Raw genomic sequence first — 26,260 nt, 5'->3', positions numbered from 1 at the left:
ACTGAAACCACATGCCGTGATGAGAAGAGTGCCCCACTGCTCGAATTTAGTTGACAAAGATTAATTATACTTGTCCAAATTTCATTCCCCTCTCAACAGGAAGTGATGAGTCTAATGACTTACATCAAATTATTTCCTGAGTAATAAAATAAGAGTCCTTGAGGGATGTCAATTCACCAACAGTGGCCTTTCCTTCATCGAAACTATCTCAATGACACCCAGCAAGCAGATTTAGTTAATAAAAGTTAATAAGAGAAGTTCTTCACATTTGAACTTTTGTATCTCACCAGTCTTAATAAACATTTCAAAATCTGCTATGGTATTTTTAGACTTTTCAAAGACTTTTGACTTCTAGAGAGTTTGTGGAATCATTTAGGACAAAGAGGGACTTGAAGGAGGTCTTACTCTTCCTCTGTCCTCCTACGATGCAGGGCTTGTTAAGATCCACACAGGGCGTCTCCACACAGTTCTCCAGACGCCCACTGGGACCGCAGCTGCACACTTCGTAGCACCCAGCAGGACCAGCGCGAGTCGGCACCTGGATACGAGAATCCAGCGGCACAAGAAACTCAGAGGCTTCTCCGAGTTTACAGCCTGAGAACACACACACACGTACACACAAACAAAATTACTGCATTGCACAGTTTTATGCAGTTAAGTTGCTGATCTTTAGCAATGTTTGTCACTACCTGGTACACAGAGGTATGGCTGACAGTTGAGTTCATCAAGGCAACCCTTCCTGTTGACCTGGCACAAGTGGTTGCTGGGACAGGGGTTGGGGTTGCATGGATGGACAACCTCCTCAACAATGCTGTCACCAAGGGAACTGGGGGCTGGAGAAAGTGTTAGTTTGGTAGGGGTTCGGAAAGGGAAAATGGATATTTGAATTTTTATATTTTGTATTAATCAATCTTAATATACAAGGTGCCTTGAGCGCCTCATAACAATGAATGTGAATTAGATATAAGGGTAATTGTAGACTCTTATCTAACCATAGGTGTGAATGTGAGAGTAAACGATTGTTGATGATTGTATGTCTGCCCTGTCCAGGGTGTAACCCCGCCTCTCGCCCCATCTCAGCTGGGATTGGCTTCAGTCCCCCAGCGACCCTCAAAATAAAGCTACAGGTATAGCGAGTGGACGAATGCTCTGGCACTATACAAATACATTCTATTGAATTGAAATCAACAACCAAACTAGCAGGAAAGTAATGTAATATAGAATGCAATAGTTTCTATTGTTATTTAATATAACATGATAAAACTAACTAATTGGCCCCTGAGCTCTTTAGCAGAGGTGTGGACTCACATCAGAGTCGAGTCATGAGTCTGATGACTTAACACTTGACCTACCAAATACAAAAATATTTGATATTCAAATTTGATGTTAATACCAGTGACTTGAGATAAATTGACATCTCGAACACTGAGAGTTGTATAGAGGATATAGACTATAGCTGTACTGGCAGCCCTGTGTGGATACAGTGGTGCTTTGAGCTAAGTAATGTGTTTATTTCTGAATTTCAGCATGCTAACATCCTGAATTAGGATTGTGAACATACTGATTAAATCAGAATGGTTTCCTTTTGATTATGTTCTTGTTTAACATTCTGATTTTGAGGCAGATGGAAATGTTAATAGTTGCTGCTTTATTATTATTGATTTTACAGGTGACACAATTCAACCTAAGGAGACCATGAATGTCAGAATCAAATTGTAAATGCAATCCTGTGAGGGTTTAGATGCTAGTTCAGATATTTCACGATTGAACTTTATATTTTAACCTAATGATGGCACATCACATGTTGGTGGTGAAACGATCCCTGTCAGGTTGCCAGAATCACAATAAAAGGATATGATAATGTTTTATCATGTGTCTGCTGAATGCACAAATTGTAATTTTTTTGTAATATAAAACCCAAACAGCTTTTGTAAGATAAGGTGTTGTGTCTTTCAGCTTCTCAGCTTCTGTGTTCCACTGCCCTCTAGTGGCCGCATATCAGTTTACTTACAGATCAGGCTGAATGAGCATGAGCCAAGGACTAAGAGTAGAATGGATAAAGAAGCGCAAATAGAAATGTTTTAATGCCTAGTTTTTCCTAGTTACACCCTTGCATGGTATTTCCATCTATAACTGCGTCCTTCTACAGGGAAATAAATATTGCTGCTTTACACTGTGAGACTCACAGACATTGCAGGTCTGAAAAACATGTCTTGCACTTTGGGGACTCACTGAGGTATCTGTGTAGCGGGATGCAGCGTTCAGGGTCGTCAATGGGTGACAGCAGTTCGCAGATCCTCTCTGGTGTTTGTCCTTCATTGAAACGTTTCCTGTCCCCACACTGGGTCAGGATGTCCACACAGTCTGACCTGAGGACAGATCAAAGTGAACAGAACATAAGAACAGAGTGAACCTGGACGTACAGTATAACAGTGATTAACATAACGTGTCCTTTTATGATAAGTTAGGGTTTGTAAGGTAGACTGGGTGCAAACAAAAGAGGCTCTCCTAACACACACGCACCGTGGCTGGATGTGTGATGGTGTAATGTGATTCAAGACAAGTGGAAGATTACAACCTGAGAGGAAGGCTGTGTCTGACAAATGACTGAACAAGACATATATACGCCGTAGCCTAAGGGCTAAAGCAAACTCACACCCACACACACATATGCACACACGCACACAAACACACACACACAAACACACTCCAGGCACGACAGAGCAGGTCCTGAAAGTAGGGTAAATGAAAGACAGATAAATTCATGCTCTTATCTATTGTTTACATGACTTTATACTGTGCAGTGACGTGATGAAGAAAATAATGACAGAGCAAAGGTTGTATTTAACCTGTAACTAAGTAAACATGAGAAATAAAGACAAAAATAAAGCACAGCTGAGACAGAGAGGACAAGTAATAGGAGTTATATCACCAGAGCAAGTCCATTCAAATTAAAAACACATTTCAAAATGTAAGCAGCCCGATTCACTATTTCAATAATTCCTTCGAATTTATTATTATTTTAGAATTGTGGCCACTTGAGAGTTTTTGTTATATGAACAATAATGAGCGGCTGGCAGATTAACCAGAGGGTCGCTGGTTCGAGCCCCGATCAATGTCTTTGGGCAAGAAACTGAACAGCACAGTGGTGCTGTATGAATGTGTGATTTAATTGGGGAATGTGGCTTGTATTGTAAAGAACGTTGAGTGGTTGATGAGACTAGTAAGGCTCCATATAAATACAGGCCTTTTACAGTCTACATCCATTTAAGTTAAGTGTAGAATGCATGTTGAATGGGAGTAGACCTACTTGCATATGATACTCCCTCTGAACTTGCTGTGGCAGGGTTTGATCTGCAGGGAACAGGCTACGGCCTTCCACATGTCCGGGAGACACTTCCTGATGTCCAGCACGGGGATGTTCATGAACGGCATCTTGATTGTTCCATTGGACCACAGCTTGATGTCGTTCATGGCTCCCTGGTCTGACTGGACATTACAGCTACGGAACAGCTCTGTCGGCCTGCGGACAGAGACACAGAGAGTTATGTTTAAAAGAACTGAAGAGGTGAAATTAACATTTGTTAAGTAGAATCCTGTTGGGCTCGGTGTCAAAGCGAAAACGTGGTTTCCATTCTGAGAAAAAAAAAAAACGATCAATCAAGTTAAAGTAAAAAATACAAAATAAACAAGATAGGGATTATGGAGAGGTGTGCAACTGGCTTTTGTCAGAATAAAGAAGGCTGTCAGCTGTAGCCTTGTAGCCCTGCAGAGAGAGCTCAAGTCCCTCTGGATAATGTGAGGGTTGTTTTCCTCTTCCACTGCACCAGGAAGTGTCTTTCATGTCTGATTGGTGGGTTTGGTCTCAAGTGAGTCAGCTAATTGGTGGTTTACAGAGAGAAGGTTCCAAGCAGAAGTGCTGGGTGTGGTTCCATCATTCAATTTGCTCCTTATGAGTGGCTGCTTTGTTTATCTTCTTGCGACTCTCTCTCTCTCTCTGTGTGTGTGTGTGTGTGTGTGTGTGTGTGTGTGTGTGTGTGTGTGTGTGTGTGTGTGTGTGCGTGTGGGACTACTGATAGTGTCTAAATGCAAAATTGTGGAGAAATACAGATGAGGGCACCACTTTATGAGTTCCTTTCATAGAGGCAGCCCATTAGAACACAGCTACAGAGATGTAGAAAGACTATAACTTCAATGCTCTGTCAAAGAACATTGCAATGTTTCATTATCCCCATTGGGGACTGATGGGCTCAATGTGAATTCAATAAACAACAAATGAAACATCTAATTAATGAGAACGTGAGTGAGTTACTTGTAGGTTTGTCTACACCAAACCATTTCGGAGACAAAACTCTTAATCAGGACCGGCATGATAGATTTGTGCCTAATATTAAGGTTCAAGAGCTGTTCTTTGTCTTACACCCGCACAGAAATAGACAGACACACATACACAAACATGTCTTAGCCACATGCACTTCACCCTGAAAAACAACCTCCTGGCCAGTGTTTGTATTCCATGCTGCTCAAGGCTACACATCATAGCGTTTGAACCCCTCAGGGGAGGAGGAAGCCATACAAGGATCTTCTGGAGCCCATCAAAGGAAACTCTGAGAAACTTTGACGCAGTTTGTTTGCCTGAACCTCAAGTCCCACAATGCCACAGCATGGGATCCATGCCATCATGATCCAAAACCACAATTTGTCGTATGCTCTTCTTTGTGAAAAACAACACGAATGTAAAAAGCTTCAAATTCACTTTGAACAAAGCATTGAAATATATAAAGAGCATTATCATTGCATGTGCAGTATGGTGAGATATTGTCTAAATCAGGTATTTTTCTCCATGACAAACAAATATCAATACTTTTTACACAGTAGGTTTGTCAGTCCATATACATTTGCAGTTGATTTGTTTTTATTTAAGTGTAAACCTCATTCAAGTGTTCTCTTTATGCCCGGAAATTGTCTTAAAAATGTCCGCTCTAGTTGAACCCCTCTTGAACCTCCTGAAAAAATCCGCCTCAGATCCAGCCATTCTGACCTGGGATTTTAGAACACGCTGTGAGCATTCGCAGTTGCCTTGCTCACCAGGTAATCAGCTGACTGCTGTGTTTATGTGTGAAGTGTATTTGAGTTTGTTTTGATGTGTGTGTATTACTGTGACTTCCCGGCGAAGCCTTTGAAGCCGTTCCAGTTGGCCTTTGGCCCCATCTGTAGACAGTGTAAAACATGCTGTGGCCCTGATAACTCCACAGTCACTCTGGGTTCAATATAAATCTGTCTTTTGTTTTTGCAGTGTTTCTTTGTTTCTCCTGATCCTGTTGCTTTTGCACAGACTTTCAAAAGTATGGTTAAAAAATTTAAAATGACAAACAAATTCATGAAAACTAAAGACAAACTGAAAACATATATGTGTTTTGTGCATGTTAAATATTGTATGTGTGTTGAGCTGAGAGCATTTGAAATTTCCGAATCAAGTCTGAATTCCGTAACCATATAAGAGCTGCAGTTGAAAAGTTGGTTTATACTGAAGTTTTGAAAGTAAATGAATGTAAGTTATTCTGTGAAAGAAGCAAATGAGTGATATTTGGATGTTTGAAGGCCAGTTGAACTGTAAAGTGAAGCTGCAGAGTCAGTGTTAGAATGTGAGCAGTGAAGCTGAAATGTCAGTTGAAATTGTTGAATTGTCAGCTAAAGGGTAGAGCTCACCTGAAGTGTGATTTGAAATTCAGCAAAGTAAAGTAGCTCACTTGACATTTGGAAAGTCGTGGATAAAAGCAGGGATGGTTGAGTTATAAATGCTGAGATACATTGACAATACAACTGTTAGGGGAGAGCCGGGAAATGTGGGACATTTTTTACATTTGCTCCCCTCTAGGCCAGATAAAATGATATATTAGTAAAATTTACACATTTTCCATTAATTCAGGATGTTGTCTAGTAATGGAAATGATCAGAATGTCTTCAGGTCAAAGTTCAGTGAAAATATGATTGTTTTTGTACCACTTACTTTTTCCACTTTAAAACTACCATAACAACACATGTTAAAATAATAACTATAATAATAGTTAAAAACCAGACAGCTAGATTGACAACCAGACATTCCAAAACTAATATCGGACTAGTAACAGAATCATGGGGATTGGTCAATTAAGTACATTTATGATTATTATGATTCATGTGATGTCTTGCACACCCTAGCTTACACTCCATTACATTGTCATTTATCTATCACTTTTGTCCAAAGCGACTTACATTTTTAGAACACTCAGCATTTATGAGGGGCCATTTTAGGGGTTCAGTATCTTGCCAAGGACACTTAGGCATGCAGATGGGAAAGAGTGGGACTCGAACCGGCAACCTTCTTGTTGGAGAACACCCGCTCTATCCCCTAGGCCACGCTCTCTACCTACCTGCACATTGTTTCTCTTTCCAATTGGCAGGGAAAGGGATATTGTTTTTCTCTGCGTATTCAAATGCCAGTTCACGGCACTTAACTGTAGCAAGGCCATGGAATTGGTCAGCTCTTTACCTCAGCTATACTCTATGGACAATGAAATGAGAGGGTGTATAAAAACGGATGATGCATCTCCACTTCCTTTCACTATCATGAAATTAAATGTAAATATCATGCATATAAGTGCCTGCAAATTTCAAGCCATAATCTGCATCGTAAGGGACCTGGGAGATAGACCAGCAGTCGAGAGATGCCACTGACACCTGTGATTGAAATAGTAGTCTCAACTGTCTGTTATGACATATAATTCAGCTTAAAAAAAATATTAAAACCAAACTTAACCAAAAAATTTGAAGACGTGTGTTATAACAACTACCTAAAATGGGATTTGTGAAGGAGGCGGGATTTATTACTATTACTGGAGGCCGCCACCAGGTGGCAATCAAGACATTTTGGCTCCACATTTGGGGGGGCAGTCCAGTCATCCATCTTCATCCGTGCAGCATGGCAGTAGTCTGACCTGTTGTTGAAGTTGGTGCAGTAGGAGAGGTCCTTGCAGCCCAGTTGGCAGGGTTCTCGGACATCGGCCAGGCAGTTGATGAGCTCTGTCTCCACTGGGTTGTATTCACAGAGCTGGTCGAAGTCCTGCCACGTTTGGCTGCCCCAGTTAGTGCTGATCTCCTGACACATGTCCCTGTCAGAGCAGAGCAGAAAAAAAAAAAATCAGAAAAAACAAACTAACACTCTTCAAACTTCACTCTGTCTTAGAATATATGGGATCTATCTAGTGGACGTTGTGCTTAGCAGTACCTGCAGAGTGAGGTGTTGGCCTTCGAGCAGCAGTGCAGTTTGGCACAGTCCATTTTGGCAGGATGGGGGGTCTCTTCTTCAGGTGGGGGAGGAGGGTTAGCGCTGCCCAGAAAGCATTGCCACATGGGTTCCTGAGGGAGGGGCTGGGAGCCACACTGATCGATCAAACCCTCCATGATCTCATGCTCTGTGCTCATTGTGCGAAGGATCTTCCGGCAGGCGACCTGGCAGTGGGTAGCCTCTGCCCGGTCACAGCAGTACAGACCTGGATATGAAGGATGGATGGACTGCTGGAAAATGTACTGTAACATGGTGGAATATACAGTAGCTACTTCATGTAACAATCTGTCAAGAGTGTCTATACTTCTTTCCAAACTTTGCCTTTAAGGATGGAGGCTCAGCCTTACCTTTGTTGAGGTAGGGAAACTATTTTAACTTGTTTGGCCATTTTTATTAGAAATTAAGGTTTTTTCCTGTTAATAACAATTATATTGTTTCCTAAGTAGCATCTTCATGCTAAGAGCTGATGTCCTACTGTCTTTTCCAAGTTAAGTGGAGCATGAAAGATGGATATAATTAGGGATGGATTGAGAGAACATAATATCAAAAAGAAAGAAATATTGAGCATTAATAGATCACTCCACTGTTTAAGGGCTTTTGATAATATCACATTAACTGGGATTTATATTCCTGACATCCTGATTTTGTGAAACACTACAACTAATCAATTTTATCAGAAATTAATCAGAGGCCTCAGCAGACTGACTTAGTTAAACCAAGGTACCTTCCAAAGTTCAAGTGTTTCTAGTGCCTTTTTTCTTTTTTGTTCCCAATTACATTCATTGGAAGCATGATGGCAGGGGATGTTTCAATGGGAGTATGAGCAGGAAGAATGATTACAGCAAACATAAACTGTTTTGATGTTCATGGGCAACTGACTATTGTTTTACTAAAGGCTGATACAGCCTCAAGTCCATTAGGAATTGGCTGCACGCACAAAAGTGTTTTTGAATATTTTGTGGAGAAGAACTTGGGTAGGAAAAATGTGGTTCATGCTGCAGAAGCGGTTTCCGAGGTGTCTGTGGATATCAAAGCCAACATTTCCCTGTGACTCTGGGCCTTGTAACGTTTCTGGGAGGGGGCAGGATACAGACTTTTCACAGCGCCGCTTTCATCTCAACAGGGGGTGTCTATGATTTTTGATTGAGTATTCCCACTAGCTAATGCCGACATGTAAAATACATCCGCTGTTGAGAGTTGATTCTAATACTGCTCCAGAAAAGAATATCCAGTGTAGTGAGCAAACAAACTTACTGTCTATGGGGCTGCGTATGGGGTAGGACTTGGTGAAGTTGCTGACACAGCTGAGCAGCTCAGGGTTGTGACTCTGACAATACTCTTTGACAGCATTGATCTGAGACACAGTGGGTGTTGAGTCGGTCCTGAAGATGGCTTGGCAGTACTCCCTACAGGTGGTGTGACGCCCTGCATAGCTGCAGCATGTAGAGCCCACTGAAGGGAAGCACACGTACACACACTGCATTATTTAATTTTGTTTTACCAATGAATGTATGTTGAATTCAGTGCTCAGACCCTCGAGCAGATAAACACTCATTACAATGCATTATTCTGGCTGATGCATTCTGCCAGAGAAAAGACATGGCTCTGCTATGTGTGTGTGCATCAGTGCATGTTGTGTATTTACAATGTCTGTGACAGTGCAGGAATGAGAAAGAGAGAAAAGAGCAGAGAAAGAATACAAACAAGCCCATCTATTGGTCTACAAACATGGCGATGCGCCACAGAGGTTTATTTATTTGTTGGCTGGAGGTAGAGATGAGGTCTGTGAATTTGTTTGCTTCTTCTCTCTTGAGCTTGTGTATATGAGCAACAACTTACTTTCATTTTTGGTGATGCAGCTGTAGAGGGAATTCTAGAACAAGAAGAGAAAAACTGAGGTTAAACTGGACTCTGCTATTCAGCTAACTTCTTTAAAAACAAAACAAAAGTTCAAGCACTATCTCTCTGTTTCTGGCTGCAAGAATTGCGCATGTTCATTGTGGGACCTTTTGCTTTTCAGTTCAGTACTTATGCTATCAGGCACGTCCCCTGAATGTTAGCCTAGTTGCTCTTCTACAGAGTCAGGGTCTCGTCTATTTCGACTATGTCACAAACCTAAATATACCTGTAGCCGTTTCAAAGTAAAGCTCTCCAGCGTTTCTGTTGACTGAATCCATTCATTTGTTTAGTCCTGTTGAGTATACAGTAGTGGTACTACTAGTAGGAGTAGTAGTAGTAGTAGTAGTAGTAGTAGTAGTAGTAGTAGTAGCAGTAGCAGTAGTAGTAGTAATAATATACTGGAAGTTCCACTAGTGCTGTGAAAATACAGGTATTAGGAATGGTGTTTTTATCGCTTCTTTACTTGAATTGCTTAGGTAAGAATATTAAAAACCTTTTAGGTTAACCTGCATATACTGAACTGGTTTCACATCTCTGAAACTGCTGGACTTACCTCTGTTATCTTTTTGCAAACTTTTGTTATGTCATTTTTGGATGTTGCCTATAAGGAAAAAGAAAAGAAAACAAAGCAGGTTAAACTCTTGAATGAAAACAGAGTAGAAAACACAGTATAGATGGACAGAACCGTAGCATGAATCAATAAAACTGTTGGGACAGTCATTCTCACAAAGAAAGCTGGACATATTCTCTTTAGACTTTCTCACCTGTCTGCATTCCCTGCGACACTCAGCTGAGATAGCCAGCTCACAGCATCCCAGACCCACCCAGCCATCGGATTTCCTGGATACTCCTGAGAACAAATCAAACACCACAAACTCAGCCATGTCTGATAAGAATTCATTTTAGATAGATATTTATCTTACACACTGTTATTTATTGGGCCATTATTTTCCTCTATTAGCAGCATGATGCTACAGTTATCGTCTGCCAATATGGTATGTGTTTATTTCAGGGAATCTGTATATTAGGGCTCAAGTACTGATGGCCTAAATATGCTCAAACAGTTGTGTAACTTCTAACTAACACACATCTTCTCTTATGAAAAAATGCATATTTTGGCATAATTGCTCAATTGCGCCCCCTAACATTTCAAAAAATCCGACCCCCTTGCTTTAACTTTGCCCTAAATGTATAAATTTCAGGGGACACATCTAATGAATTCTTTCGGAGTCATACCCTGAACAGGATTTCCACCATTCTCGGCATATTTAGCAATTTCCATATACCTTGTACTTTGACAAAATAGTCTGTGGATTATTAATCTTTTCAAATCTTGTTAGTCTGATTTTAAGAGAATAATTATGTTAAATTATTTTCAAATCTGTAACGATGGGAGTCTTTGCCTTAATACATCTTTATGACAATATGGATTCACGGTCACAGTGCCACCATGTGGTGATAGGAAATTACAGCTTTTACACTTTTACCTTCTCTCCCAAGCGGGTTGAACATATCATCTTGGAATTTGGTCAGAAAAGCCTAAAGACCTTCATTGTGAATATTTTGAGTTTTCACCAAAAGGTGTCATGACAGCATGGTGAATATTAATCAATCAGCATGAACATTTTCAGTATTCTAACTAGACTCCACACAATCAGATCCTACCCGAATTAGATATGCCGATAATGGTCTCTTATCAGCCTAAAATAATCCAGTACTGCATCAAGCTTTAACATTTGAAAAAACATTAAACAAAGGCATCTGTTACAGTGTTTGAGCTCCAATACAATGATCCTTCACATGAGTGAAGTCAGTCCATTGAAACAGTCCTGTGAGAAGGAACAGCAGCGGCAATTGGCCACAGATCATATGCTGCCCTGGCACTCTCCATCTCCATCCAGATGGACGGACGACAGACACGTACTTTAATTAGAAATTGACTAACTTGTCTTAATGGACATTTTTAATTACCATCCACAGCAGTTTGGCCCATATGGTGAGGTGTGTGTGTGTGTCCTGGAGACATCCACAGTACAAGGAACTGCTACCAGACTGCCAGAGACAGCCTGTGGACAAATATGTCACCATGATAGCATCACAACCACGCATTATGCAGTCAGGAAACTTTCAGGGTGTGTAGTTAAGCTCAATATGAAAGCCTTAAAACTTAGCAGTACATACCAGGCAGGAAGTTTAGCACCTTTACACCTAAGTATATTTAGAGTTCCAACAGGGTGCACTGCATTTTGTAAAAGTAGTTGAAAGGCTTTCAGGAAAATGGAGGACTCATTCATTGAAGCTGGTGCATTGGGAAGAAGTGGTTACAGGATCAGAGTAAATCCCTAAAAGGTGAACATCAGAGAATCGATGATATCTCTTAGCCTCAGAATCTGAGGGAGGTGTTTTCCTCAACGGATTCAATCTTTCCCTGAGTCCTGAGGCTGTCTGGACATCAGTATTTAGTGGGTAAAAAAGGTAAGAATAACAAAACCTCCCAGTCTGGAGGCATTTAGGCTTCCGACAGGTCGATTCCTTCCATGGCAGCACAGGCGGCAGGACTTAGAATCTTGAAGCCACTGGCTGCTTTCTACTCTGCGATGCTGGGTCGGCTTTCCTCACAGACTTAACAGCTTCACTTGTACCATTTCTTGTCATGCAACCAGATGTACCCAGTAGAGATGGGATGTATGGCATGTGTCAGGTCATTACTAGATTAAAGGTGTTTCCTTTTTGAGTAACTGTATGTACATTCTGTCAGGAGTTAAATGCAAAACCTTTCCAGACAAAGGTTAATTTGTTTAAGTATCTATGAATCTTGTTATTTTCTCATCTTTTCAGCAAAAGTTCTCAACAAGTGGAACATTACGAATGTTTGACAAGTGACGGCCTTAGAGATGAAAATCATGTTTCTTTTTACACACTTGTCCAATATTGAGTTTTAGTTCTGTTCAGGCCTCCATCGCCTGAGGAAAACATTGCGTGTGGCTCTTTTGCTGTCACATGCTTCACTGTCCTTCACAGCCAGTCTGAATCAGCACTTTCCATCAGCTAAATCGAAATAGTAATGTTGCACCAAAAGGAATTTCAAAAGGATAAACAAATTTTAAGATCTGGAGGGGAACTGCACTGTTTCTGAGCTGATTTATCTGTGGGTCTACATATTAAACGTAACACATTTGATACACTGAATGTCAAGATGTAGAAGGGCATTTAAGATTTAGACATTTTTAAAATCTCACTTTTTGTGTTTGTAATGTTTTTGTTTTCTTTACCTGGCAGAGTCGAGTTGATGCACATCCACAGTTCATTCTAAAAGGCAAAGGAGAGGAAAAAGTTAATGTCATACAATATATCCAGACTTAAATCTTTTAAAACATTTAATATTACTGTACACAAAGTTACTCTGAGCAGTGCTGCACAGTTACATTGCACAAGAGGAGGAGGGTAACTTTGCTTTTCCATCTACTAATTGACAGAATCCAGATATCGGACTATGTTACTGTGTTGCAAGTCCCAATCTCAAGTCTTGAGGATCAAGTTCCAATTTGAATCCAAATCCAAATGAATTAATGATGAGTGTATTAAAAGAGGCATTTTGATGTGGAAACACCCACAGGTCACAGCCATGTTTTAAATGTTTATTCTTTGATAAAATACCTCAGTTTTAACAGTCACAGATTTTTCACTCAGCATGGGGATATTTGAAATTAAGACTGTTTTCATCCCTTTTAGATTTGCTTGTGTTGATTAAATTGTTCTTAATAGTTGGTCAGTGCTTGTGCCTAAAAATGACACATAAGGTCGTTATCTCATTTTAACTGCGAGTACTGGCAGAAAAAGGCCCAGTGATGACTAGCTGTGAGGGTAAAGTACAATAGCATTTTTACTTTTATTACTGTGAAAAGAACACCAGAACATTTTCATGTCTGAATGCCAGACATACATTATTTATATTTATTATCACGTTTGTCCGTCTCCTCTGTATAATGGACAGAGATATACTGATTGGACGGCAAAACGCAGAAGGACAGAAAACATAATGCTGGAAGGAAAAATGTAGCTCTCCGTGCTGGTATGCTTCTAAAGGACAGTAATTTGTTTAAACCTAATACGTCACTGTTGACACTCCCCCAGTGTTTCTTGGCTGGGGAACAAAGGTTCCCGTCAGCAGGTGTCAGAAGGTCTCAGCATCATTTATAGGCCAGACTGAGAAGTAACAGTGACTTTACATGAAGCGTAGACATGATTTGTGAGGAAGCAGGGACCAATAACGCAAAAACACGCCAGGAAGAATAATGCTGCACTTTAGACAAGCCAAAGCTGAAAACCATGTCTGTCCAAGGACCCAGGGCCTTTGTGCACACGGCTCATACAAATCCCACTATATACTTTCTTTTTTTCTTCTGTAACAGAAAAACACTAAACCAACCATAAGCTTTTAACCTCACCTCATAAACCCCGGTTTGTGAATCCTCGGCTTGTACTATTGGACCATTGTGTCTTTGCCTTTTTTAACTCTACTCTCTGCTTCCTCTGTTTGTATGTTCTGGTTCCTCCCAGTATTCTTCCAAAAACCTACATGTGTGAATCCAGAAATTTAATAAGAAAAACCTCCAAGTAGAATCTTCCTCAGGAATAACAAGTTAATCTTTTCATGAGACATTCTCGTTTCAACAAATAGCTTTGGAAATTGTCAATTAACAAGTCCACGGGTGAATGAGAGGAGAAATTCCCAAATAACAATTAAAAACATGCCTATGTGACTACATGTATGTGTATGTGCTTTCAGTGCTTTTGAATCAGTTCAGCTAAATAAGAACGGGACACATGTTTCAATGATAGAAAACACTTAAGTCTAATTACTGGTGTGGTTCTTATAGACTGCTGGAGAGAGATGAGACACGCACTGAGCTGGCCTCTCTACTTTGTAATTAGCTATGGTGGGAGGAAGGGGGATTGTGCCTGTGTGTGTGTGGTTTTAACCAGGTGCTGCTGTATTCTGCTAACCATAACCACCAACCCACTTCCTGTATAAATCCGAGAGAGTTGAAACTAAATTTGTCTTAACGTTGACCAAGAGTTAATCACAGCCATCACAACAAGACGTCAGAACTTTACATGTGCTCTTATATCAATCAAGATTTTATAACAATTAAAACCATAAATAAACACACTGTCATGACTCATTCAAAGGGTTTCAGTAAGATCCACCACGTCCAGAAGGGGATCAAACATTTTCATTCAGCCAACAGATTTGGATTTGCACCAAATCATAGCAGTTCCCTAAACATGCGGGATTCTTTAAATCAAGATCTTCACAATCAATTAAAATGTAAAGAAAAGTGAAAAAAATTTATTTAAAAAAAAAATCCTGGATTTCCTTAGTGGAGGTTTTGATTTAGATGGAGCTCTTCCTACTTGAAGAAAGGGGGCGATATTTGTCCGAAAGCAGTGGTCATTTTCCAGTAAACTGCATTTCATCATCAGATCCATAGAAAATGGTTAACCACTACAGTCCATATAAGTAAGGCTAAACTGCTTTTACATAGTGAGAATCAGTCTTGGTGGAGGAATGAACTCTGCTACACAAATATTATGTTGCTTATGAACTGGTGTTTTATGTCAGTTTTTCTTTCTGTCAATAATACTGATAAAACATGAACACAATTTTACAGAATTCAAATTTAAGTCTATATTGCTTGTTTTTGTCCCACAGTATAATATTAAAATTGTACTGACATTCAACGGTTAACTGAAAACCAACGAAAAAGCAGCCTGAGAGAGAAACTGTAACTTTCTTGACTATAAACAAAATAGCAGCTAAGATTCATCCATTGGGACCTTGATATGATGCAATACCACAAAACTGTGAGTTCCAGGTCAGGATGTTTCATCTCGCTGCATATGATGGTTACACCCACACCTGCTCAAAATACCTGCAGTGCACAGACAGAAGACTCACCATAGACTCTGGACAGTAACTGGGTAACCTTTGGAGGAGGTGCTTCAGACGAGACTCACTCTTTATCGTGGCCAGCTGCAGGACAGAAACAGAATAAATGTAGAACATTTTAAATCCACATACTATATGTGTGCACAGGGATGATGAAAGCAGAAGAATGTTGTATTTCCATCTATTAATTACAAAGGCAGGAGTTCATTTTGTTCCATCAGCCACTAAATATATTCCTGTATATTTATTTCAAGCTATCAACACAACATTTTTTGGAGGAATCAGGTAAGTGCAGGAATCCTTTCTAACAGTATTCTGCAACAGCTGATTCACACGTCTGAGTGGGTGAAATTATTCAGTTATTTAACAAACCAGTTTTTCTTGCCGACATCACTTTGACATTGGAATTTACTGTGCGAAAAAAACACATCCAGAATCGGATGCCGCTCCCTCTTTTATTGAGTCTGATCAGATTCAGCAGACACGGTATATCATGTTCACTTTGACCAACGAAAACACAAAAAATGTGACTGTTGCCCTTTTAGCCTCGTATTGTATTATTTTCCAGCACAGAGGTGTTCAGGCCATGGGAAAGGGTTGGATAATGTAGTAAGATCCAACACTTACACAAGATCGGCTAACTTAGACACACCCACAAGTCTATGGTGTGCATCCACACACACACACACACACACACAGTCAGACAGGACGAGAGCCTGGGAGAGTGCAGCCACTGCCAACATTCTCAGGCTGAAATCTGACATTGTGAAAATCCGAACAAGTGAGATTTACAGCTTCTCTCACTCAGAATGATAGGAGGACTAGCTGTTTTAGTGGATCGTCACTTTTCTTACACAACTCACAGACGTAAACAGGGGCTCAAAACAGTACAAACAATTCCGAAGATGTTCTGATGATCTGGCATCACTATAGGGACTATAAAATAAATAAAATCTTACGCCAAACAACAAACACAAGCCATGTTTTGACCAAATGTACCTAGAACTTTTGGTCCCCGAATTTTCTTCAGGGAACTAAAGTTGTCTTTCCACCGTAGGAACTTTCCCCAGGAGCTAAGAACCTTTGCATTTCCACTACAGGGACCAGGAACTTAAAGTTTTAAGGCAATACTTTTACCCCATAAAAAGTCCCTGCTCAGGAGGTAGTACAGTAACCTTAGGGGAGAGGCTTGCAGCAGTGAGGATACCTGATTGGTCGAGTTTTTTATTTATATTTCAGCAGGTCAATCGCTATAGCTTCCTTACTTTAAGTCTGTCTTTCAGGTGTTTTTAATATGTTTTGATATTTTGCTAATTTCTCTTCTAATCAACAGCAGTAAGAGGCAAATCCTCCTTAGCCGTTTTCAGACATGACCTCTGGGTGAAATCTGGAAAATTGACCACAGAGTTTACCCAGAGTTCAACTTTCACACATGCACAACGCAGCAGGAGGTTTCCTGCACGGACCCGTTCACAAGAACAACAAATCCTCCACATTATTCAGGTGAGAGGTGGAGCAGCCTGGTGCAACAGACGGAGATAGGAAGTGATATCGTTTACAGCAGTGATTTTCAACCTTTTTTGAGCCGCGGCACATTTTTTACATTTACAAAATCCTGGGGCACACCACCAACCAAAATGACACAAAATGACACTCTATGGCCTAACACAGTACATATAATACATATAATTAGTAATATAGTTTCTAAATGTATTAAAAAGCACTATTTTAAATTATTTCAGCCCTTTATTACTCTTACCTTTTAATGAGGTATTGAATCAGATTTATGAAACAATCTTTGATTTAAGTAAACTTTATTTAACGGAGACATATTATACCCATTTTATCACAGTTGATATGGTTCCTTGGGGTCTTAATGAAATGTCTGTAACATATTTTGGTCAAAATACCACAAGGATCATTTAAAACAGGACCTTTTAACCCTGTCTAAAACAGATTGACCGGTTTTGAGTGCCAATAGTTACTCCCGCCGTTTACCCGCGCTTCATTGAATTTCTTCACTTTGACATTCAGAGCACTGGGCAGAAACCACATCACGTCAACACCCATCGTGGGCCTTCGCGATGCTTTGTTTTAATTAAACAGTCGGATTCCCCTGGTCCGCACCAGAGTCAGCTGCTAGGCGCCAGCCGAGGCGCACCGCCGGGGGGGGCGCGAACGGAGGGTTCCCCCACCGGGCGCCGTAGCTGAGGTGATCCGCGAGAAGGTCCCGACACGCGTCCAGAGTGGCCGCCGCCGACCGCCGTACCCGGTCCCCTCCAACGGCCCGCCTTCCGCGCCGGCGGGGGACACCACCCCGCGGTCCAAGAGAAAGAAAGCCCCCACACCACTGACGCCGTGAGGCACCGCAGAAGAGGACCTCCCCCCCCAAAAAAACGTCGAGGCGTGCCGCACGCCGGGTCTCCGGAGGCGTGGAGAGGAAGGCGACGGGGCGACTGCTCCCCCAGCCGCGGCACGTGCCCAGCGGTTTAACCACAAATACCAATGATATCGGTGAAAGTCAAGTTTATTACCATTGTGCAGATGTCGTAAACATCTTCGGTGCAACACTAGATATTAGATAATTTCCCACGGCACACCTGACGATCTCTGGTTGAAAATCACTGGTTTACAGTACCCAATCACCGTCGTCAGCTCTTATCACTAAAACTCTCTTAACATTTATCAGTATCTTCTATGTGTGTGTCACTTCTTTTTTACCAGAAGATGTTTATTTTATTTTATTTTTTTAATTTTTGCATCTGTCGCGTGTTAGAAGCATTCTTTGTACATCTTTCACTAGGTTCATTTTTCACTTTCACTAAGAGGTTCGGTTTACATGTCATTTAGCGGACGCTTTTGTCAAAAGCGACTTACATTTTTAGTACACTCAACATTCATGAGGGGCCATTTAGGGGTTCAGTATCTTGCCAAGGACACTTAGGCATGCAGATGGGAAAGAGTAGGATTCGAACCAGCAACCTTCTTGTTGCAGAGCACCCGCTCTATCCCCTAGGCCACGCTCTCCCCGATTTGTGCTCCACTGTCCATTTGGAGGACATTAATTCCCTTAAGGCCAGGCAGCAGGTGCTCATGATGTGGATTTAATCAAGTGTTCTTGGACAGTTCTTTGCTGGAGCAAATTAACTCAATGGAATGCAGTGCAGATGACAAGAACTTGACAGGTTCTTTTCCATATTCCCCTACACACCCCCTGAACTGACAGAAAAACACCAATAAAAGCAGCAATGGTTTGCTGGCAGATAATCAAAGGAGTCTCCCAATGCAACAGAACAACTCTGAAAACCAATGAGCCCTGTGGGGCATTTGTAAGACTCTCTGTTTGTCTGTATGAAAGGTGAATAAGTGCTGGCTGGCAGACTGACGGCCTCTTTCTGACAGAGAGTCACACCTCCACCGAACCCAGTATTCCTCGATCCCTAAATAGCAATATCTTTATGACCTTTTTTAATGATAAAATTCAAACTATTAGAAATAAAATCAACCATCTCCTGCCCTCAATTGGCACTAATACCCTCCCAACAACAGAGATCTCAGAAACGGCTGAGAATCCTACCCATTACTTAGACAGCTTCTCTCTGATCACCCGTGATCAGTTTACCAAATTAATCTCAGGTTCTAAACCAACAACCTGTATCTTAGATCCCATTCCTACCAAATTACTTAAAGAAATTCTGCCCCTAATTGATAGTTCGTTACTTAACATCATCAATCTGTCATTATCATCAGGTTATGTACCACAGTCTTTTAAAATAGCTGTCATCAAACCCCTACTCAAAAAACCCACCCTAGACCCAGAGGTTTTAGCCAATTACAGACCAATATCTAATCTCCCCTTCGTCTCTAAAATCTTAGAAAAAGTTGTTGCCAATCAGCTGTGTGAGTTTCTCCGGGAAAATAATATATATGAAGACTTTCAATCGGGGTTTAGAGCCAATCACAGTACAGAGACAGCCTTGGCAAAAGTCACTAATGACCTTTTAATAGCCTCAGATCAGGGACTTGTGTCTGTCCTCGTTCTGTTAGATCTCAGTGCAGCATTCGACACAATTGACCATCAAATTTTATTACAAAGACTCAAACAGTTAATTAACATTAATGGAACCGCCCTTAACTGGTTTAAATCGTATTTTTCTGATCGCTCCCAATTTGTGCAAATTAATGATGAGTCATCTGTGCGCACCAAAGTTAACCATGGTGTTCCACAGGGCTCTGTGCTCGGCCCAATTTTATTCTCATTATATATGCTTCCACTAGGAAACATTATCAGGACACACTCGGTAAATTTCCACTGCTATGCGGATGACACCCAGTTATATTTGTCAATAAAACCTGAACAAAGTAATCAATTAACTAAACTTCGAACATGTCTCAAGGACATAAAAACCTGGATGACCCGCAATTTTCTCTTATTAAACTCAGACAAAACAGAGGTTATAATACTTGGCCCCAAACACCTTAGAGATGCATTATCTAATGATATAGCTGCGCTAGACGACATTGCCCTTGCTTCCAATGAAACTGTCAGGAACTTGGGAGTGATCTTTGATCCTGATTTATCCTTTAATTCTCACTTAAAACAAATTTCTAGGACCGCTTTTTTCCACTTACGTAATATTTCCAAAATTAGACATGTCCTTTCCCAAAAAGATGCAGAAAAACTAGTCCACGCCTTTGTTACATCGAGACTGGACTATTGTAATTCATTATTATCTGGCTCCAGCAGTAAGTCGTTAAAGACTCTACAGCTTGTCCAAAATGCCGCAGCACGTGTCCTGACGAGAACAAAGAGAAGAGAGCACATTTCTCCAGTATTAGCGTCGCTACACTGGCTTCCAGTTAAATCTAGAATAGAATTTAAAATTCTCCTCCTCACCTTCAAGGCCCTTAATAATATGGCGCCTTTTTACCTTAAAGAGCTGTTAGTACCTTATAAACCCGCTAGAGCACTCCGCTCCCAGAATTCAAGCCTACTTGTCGTCCCTAAATTCTCTAAAAAAAGAGTAGGAGCCAGAGCTTTTAGCCATCAAGCCCCTCGGCTGTGGAATAATCTACCACTTTCAGTTCGGGAGGCAGATACCATCTTTTCATTTAAGAGTAGACTCAAAACCTTCCTTTTTGATAAAGCTTATAGTTAGAGCTAATTAGTGCGCCAGAACGTTACTTGTTCTATTTTATGACACATGACACACGGAGCTTCTCTTTCCAGCTTCTCCTTCCTCTTCTCCATCCCTATCCCCCTTCCCCGGAATCCCTTTGCTTTATCACCCGCAGATCCAGGGCCTCTGTGGCCGCACCATGGATTGCGGTTTGTGGATCGTACACCGGGGGTCGCGGTGGTGGATCCATTGTGGCGGATTCTGGGCTGATCATGGTGCTGGTGGCGGACCCTGTGTCGCGTTGGCATTGGGCACGGGCGGTGGACCAGGACCGCGGTGGTGGCTTGTGATGGGTCCTGGTGGGCGGCGGTGGACGGTGACTGAGGACTGGAGTGGCGTCTGGTCTGGATGGTGGATCGTGGTCTAGATGGTTGCTGAGCATGGACTGTGCTTGCAGCGGGACTGCTTGGCATGTCATGTTGGGGTTGTCCTTCGGGATGTCTACCCTCATCAAATGCTGCTAGAGACTTTGATTATTGATGATGTTCTCCTACACGTGGCATCTATTGCACTTCTGTCCGTCCTGGGAGAGGGATCCCTCACATGTGGCTCTCTCTGAGGTTTCTACATATTTTTACCCTGTTAAAAGGGTTTTTAGTAGTTTTTCCTTACTCTTGCTGAGGGTTAAGGACAGAGGATGCCACACCCTGTTAAAGCCCTATGAGATGAATTGTAATTTGTGAATATGGGCTATACAAATAAAATTTGATTGATTTGATTGATTTCTACAGCGGTGGACTCATCAAACACTGCATGCAGAAGAAAAACGTTTCAGTGCAGCAAGGACCTCCAATCATTTACCCCCAAGACCGGAGAGTCAGCAAATTCTGGTTCCAACAGGCGTCACTAGCAGCGTATTCCACCGGTTTCTTCTCTTTGTGTGAAGGTTCGTCACTTAGTCGAATTAACATGTGGAAATGCAATCCCAAAAGACCGTTGGCTCCAAAGAATAATAAGATTGGAAAAACATAAACTTTATTTAACGTTATATAAGATGTACCAGAGCAGCAGTATGAAAAAAGGTTTACTGGGATTCATTAATTTAATCAGTATTCTTTGAGCTGACTACAACTGGGGCTTTTAAAGGAACCACTCATTTTCTGGGTGTAACCAGGTACAAATTAGAGCTCAAGTTGGGCTGGTGATTTCAACTTGTGCCTGACACCCACCCCCTCATCACCCACCCACACACTCAGGACCTCAACCACAACCTCTGAAGGGTGTTTTGAGGCCATCACACTTCTAAAAGCCCATTTTCCTCTCTTTTTCCCCTCAGCACTTTCTTTCTTTTGAGATGTCCGTTCCATTTCTCCTCTACTTTATATTAATCTTCATCGGTCATTTCATGTCCTTTCTCTATCCCTGGTCTGTCTTTCTTCGGCTGGCAAAATGATGATGTCAACCAATAGAGTACAATAAGTTCTATCCAATGACGCTCCTCACCCCCCCACCCCCACCGCACTTCAAAAGCAGGAATGAGGTTTGAACTCTGCCTGTTGGCTGCTTCCAGAGAAAAGCATCTTTCACGTCTTTGTCTCTAGAGGACATGATTGTGGGGAGAGAGAGAGAGAGAGAGAGAGAGAGAGAGAGAGAGAGAACTTCTCTGCACTTCAAAGAACCAAGACACAAAAACTTTGCACCACTCTTCTTCAAAAACCTCTATTCATGAGCCGACTATAATGGACTGAGGACTGGGCATGTGTGTGTGTGTGTGTGTGAATGTGTGTGTGTGTGTGTGTGTGTCTGTTCATACCTGGTCACAAGCTTCTTTGCAAGATGAGAACTCAGCTGCATGATTGCAACAGGCAGGATCTGCAGACAAATACACATTATTTAGCATCATCATCATTTGTGAAGACAGATTTTAAGTTTACCTTGAGAATGGTACAATACATGAGGTCAGGGAGCTTATTTCAGTTAAATGATCATGAAATGTAAATTCCCTGCCCACTGAATACTGACGTTTCATGAGCAGCTACAGGTGGAAACTCTGGTGCTAGCTAACATTCTAGCATTAAAAAATGTATAAAATCAGTTAACCATTTTATCATTTTTACAGGAGTATAATTTTATATACTTATAGATGTTAGTATATTGATAGAACAGAACTTAGGTTTTATATTAATCACATTCTCATTTTGTTAAATTTTACTAATTCCGCCCAACATTAAGTTCCGTGTTAGCAGATGTCTGTTGGTATTTTATTTTGGTTTGCCCTTACCATTGAATAGACCGTATCCAGATGATGTTAGCAACTTCCATTTAATATACTGACAAATTAAAAACTTTGAAATGAGGTAACAATCCAATGGGAGAAAAGCAATGATATGATTCTTGTCCACTCCCTGCCTAAGATAGAGATGTGCAGCTAGAGGTTCATTCACACACAAAAAAAAGTGTTAACTATCAAAGCACTGCAACCCCCACTGAAACACAATATATTTCCTCGGTATGAATAAGAAATTTGCTTAGTCTCCACTTTCCCAACAAAAAGGGTTTTGACAAGTTGAACCAGAATCTGAGATCCTCCTCCTCCAAACCCTCAAGGTTGTGGGATGAAGCTTGGTGCTGTGGCAAAGATACAGGCCCCATTTTTATCACTTAGGTAAATAATATCCTCTTGTGTGAACAGGAGTAACACACATATACACGTACACACAGGAGATGTTGGCTGGCAGCAGGGTTCCAGGGTTTTCCAGTAAGTGACTTGGCTCAGTTTGCAGTGAACAAACTGCTCCCACCTCCTCATGCATGGACTCACAAACAACAGTCTCACACTGTGATGCTGAGCTGGACTGAAATTCAGCTGCTCAGCTGAACTGGCAGTGGGGCACGTTTTATATTCATATTATTTATTGTTCTTTTTTATTCTCCATTTGTGAGCATGCATACTCCTACCTCCTGAGAGAAGTTTAGGAAGCATAATGCATGACCGCTATGGTGGGTACAGCGAAAACCATCATTGATCTCAGCCTTAACCTTGTTCTCATCATCATCTTGAAAACAGACTACCGACTGCTTATAATAGAAATAGGGGGTTACAGGACAAACCCATTCTTAATGTTTTGTCACTAAAAGGACAGATCAATAAGAACTATGAGAAAATGTAAAAGTCCTATACAGCAAACTCAATTTAAGTTGTATGACGACCTAGCAGGAAGTCATCTACTGTAGATTTCAGTTTGAAGTGGACACTATGTTTGACTTCCACTTTTCTTCCCTGACCAGTGGGCCTGTAGAAAGCAAAGCTGTTTTAAAAATGTAAACCACCACCATGACTTCTGCGAATAGAGTGTGACTGAATGAATAAACTGTTTTGAAGAAACCTGAGATCTCAGCAGGGTCAAGTTCCTCCAAATCTTTTTGATGACTTACAAATTGTTTAAGTTCATCCAATGACATAGTGACGGTGTTGGCACTAACATATCTCAGAGCTGCAAATAACAAATCCATGTGTTGTTTTATTCAGTTCCGTTCAAACAGGCAGAGTATAGCTGATTATGTGGTTATACGGTGGCAGCAGTGGGTTGAGCTGTGATGTGTTTCATTCCATAAATCATTGTTTGTATGGACTGATGTCAGACACAGCAGGGGTTTGATTAAGGATCTGCAATGGTACATGATACAGTAGGATAAATGCACATGAACACTGTTTGTTCACCTAAAAAAATTCCAAATATTTATATTCCTATTGCTAAAATACTATCAGATATTTTTTTGAAAGATGATTAATTGCTGAGTGAGGATTGAAGGATCTTACTTTTTTTTTTTAAAGGAAGAAAAGAGGTAAACTAATTCAAAACAGCACAGAAGTCAGGTGATAGCAAGACATAAGGATGACAAATCGCTTGGTCTGTGTTGAAGATTTTTAAGACATGGTCTAAATCCATACTAAAATTCACCCTCAACATAGAAGTGGATCCCCCCCAATAGCCTCAAACCACATGGCGCTGTTTGATTTCAGCGAGGGACATCTATTGTGTTTCCCATCTCTCTGCCACTGTTTCCCGTCTCTGTCGCTCTAATTTAAAAGCAATAGAGCTGATCTTTGTAACAATTAGATATTTAAACAGCATTGTCTCAGAACGCCCCAATGTAAAGCTGATGGGTAAAATATAATTATTTCACAAAATATCCAAAATGTATCACGCTGAAGGAGTCTTCACTTGGGCCTTAATTTCGGCTTCCCGGTCCTTATTTGGAGCTCTCTCTACAACCACTGCTGGCAGGCATTATGAGACTTTTAAGAAAGGCCATGTACTTGACAGGCCTGACACAGGCGGATGAAATCCATAAAATCCGCTTATCAGTACGTTCACGTGTGTGGGTGTCTGGATTCCATCACTAAGTCTGGTACACTCATCTTAGCTTCTCTGAAAAAGAGCAGGCTTCCACTGGGTGTATGTGATGTGCATGAGTAAGTAAATAAAGAGTAAAACTGACCACAAAGTTGTGACTCTATAGGTCACTGGGTTTCTTTTGCAGGATGATTCTCTGTACCTCTCAGTCTCAGAATGTCTTAAGTATTTTGGCAACATGACATTTTTTTGCTCTAATTCATTGTTTTTGTGGCCACTTGGGGGCAGATGTTTCAGAGATGTGTTTGTGTTTGTGTTCACCTGATGAATATTCACTCTCCTTTCAGATCAGTTCTGACTCAACTTCAGGGGAAAATAGCTGTCTTTTAGGAAGCCTGCTGCTTGCAGATGTCACATTTCAAAATGTCAAGTTCAAAATGGTATTTGTTTAAACCGATTAAAAGCGACTCATTTATAAGATAAGATAAACTATAATAAATAATAATAAATAGCGTAAACAGAATTTATAGTGTAAGATTATTTACAGTGAATCAGATGCATGAGCAACTAAATTGCTAAGATAGGAATGCATATTGTACAGGAAAAGTTAAATCTGAGTCTAAAGTGCCGTTTAGACTTGGTGTGTGTGGTCTACTGGGAGCAGAGCTGCAGCAGTTGTACGGCACAACGCAAGGTTAACGGGGCAGAAATAGGTTAAGCTGACAGTGAACCTTTATAGTGCCCTCTTTTGGAGCACAAGGCAAATCATTGAAAAAATGCTCTGCTGCACTTGTAATAGTAAATTCTGAATTCAGGCCTGTCACAAAAGGTTGAATGTTCCCATTTGAACAAAAAGCAACAGCCCTGGTGCTGGGCAGGGAGCGTTCTGGGTATTCATCCAAGCTTTTGAAAACTGCTGCTGGTTATTGAGAGTTGAGTTTGAGGTTATATATGTGCTGAAACCTCAGATCTATACGTCTCCAGTTTCCAGGAGTCCAAAACGCTAGTCAATGACTGCATGATTTACACGTCTATTTGAAAGATTTTGTCCTTGAGCTCAAAATCGTGCTGAAAATCCAGGTTTTCTTGACCTTATCTTGCAGAGCTATGTGCTATGTGGCCTGAATGAACTGAGAACAAAGGAGCTCCAGCTCTCTCTCTCTCTCTCTCTCTCTCTCTCTCTCTCTCTCTCTCTCTCTCTCTCTCTCTCTCTCACACAGCAGCAGCATTTTCAAACAATGGCAGGTGACATAATAATGTGAGGGAGGGGGGGGGGGGGGGGGGGGGGGGGCGGGATGGAGACCATTCAGTCATGTACAGTATGAGGCCCCTGGCTGGCTGCTAATGAGTACTGGCCCCATTCTGGCTCAACAGGGAGAAGCGCTCCTCCTCCGTTACATTCAGAGGCACCGGCATGAAGTAGTCCACTGCATTGTTGCACTCGATTCAGCCACATTACACGTTATCTCTTACTATATACTACAGCCTGGATGTCAGGTATCTGTACTTGAGAGTATTGCACTGCAGTGTTAGTATCTACACTTGGAATTAAGTGAACTGGATGAAGAGCAGTATAGTTCAACTCCTTTTAGAGAATAAAATG

At 41.2% G+C, this 26,260-nt stretch overlaps 1 protein-coding gene across 1 annotated transcript in view; it reads right to left on the bottom strand.

Moving 5' to 3' along the window:
* The window catches only part of reck (reversion-inducing-cysteine-rich protein with kazal motifs), a 72,444-nt gene that overhangs the window by 30,235 nt on the left and 15,949 nt on the right, over positions 1 to 26,260 (bottom strand). Inside the window, exons 2-14 of the mRNA XM_053412990.1 lie at positions 22,113 to 22,171; positions 15,189 to 15,263; positions 12,499 to 12,535; positions 9,991 to 10,076; positions 9,780 to 9,827; positions 9,167 to 9,200; positions 8,582 to 8,779; positions 7,268 to 7,532; positions 6,978 to 7,151; positions 3,311 to 3,523; positions 2,233 to 2,369; positions 690 to 833; positions 406 to 594 (exon numbers count right to left, since the gene is read on the bottom strand). Of these exons, the coding sequence (XP_053268965.1) occupies positions 406 to 594; positions 690 to 833; positions 2,233 to 2,369; positions 3,311 to 3,523; positions 6,978 to 7,151; positions 7,268 to 7,532; positions 8,582 to 8,779; positions 9,167 to 9,200; positions 9,780 to 9,827; positions 9,991 to 10,076; positions 12,499 to 12,535; positions 15,189 to 15,263; positions 22,113 to 22,171 (1,659 nt within the window). The remainder of the gene's footprint in view (positions 1 to 405; positions 595 to 689; positions 834 to 2,232; positions 2,370 to 3,310; positions 3,524 to 6,977; positions 7,152 to 7,267; positions 7,533 to 8,581; positions 8,780 to 9,166; positions 9,201 to 9,779; positions 9,828 to 9,990; positions 10,077 to 12,498; positions 12,536 to 15,188; positions 15,264 to 22,112; positions 22,172 to 26,260) is intronic.

This window comes from Pleuronectes platessa, chromosome 20 (assembly GCF_947347685.1).
Source record: "Pleuronectes platessa chromosome 20, fPlePla1.1, whole genome shotgun sequence".
NCBI classification, from domain to species: Eukaryota; Metazoa; Chordata; class Actinopteri; order Pleuronectiformes; family Pleuronectidae; genus Pleuronectes; species Pleuronectes platessa.
The sequence above is the reverse complement of the archived record's forward strand: the minus strand, read 5'-3'. Positions and strand labels throughout refer to the sequence as shown.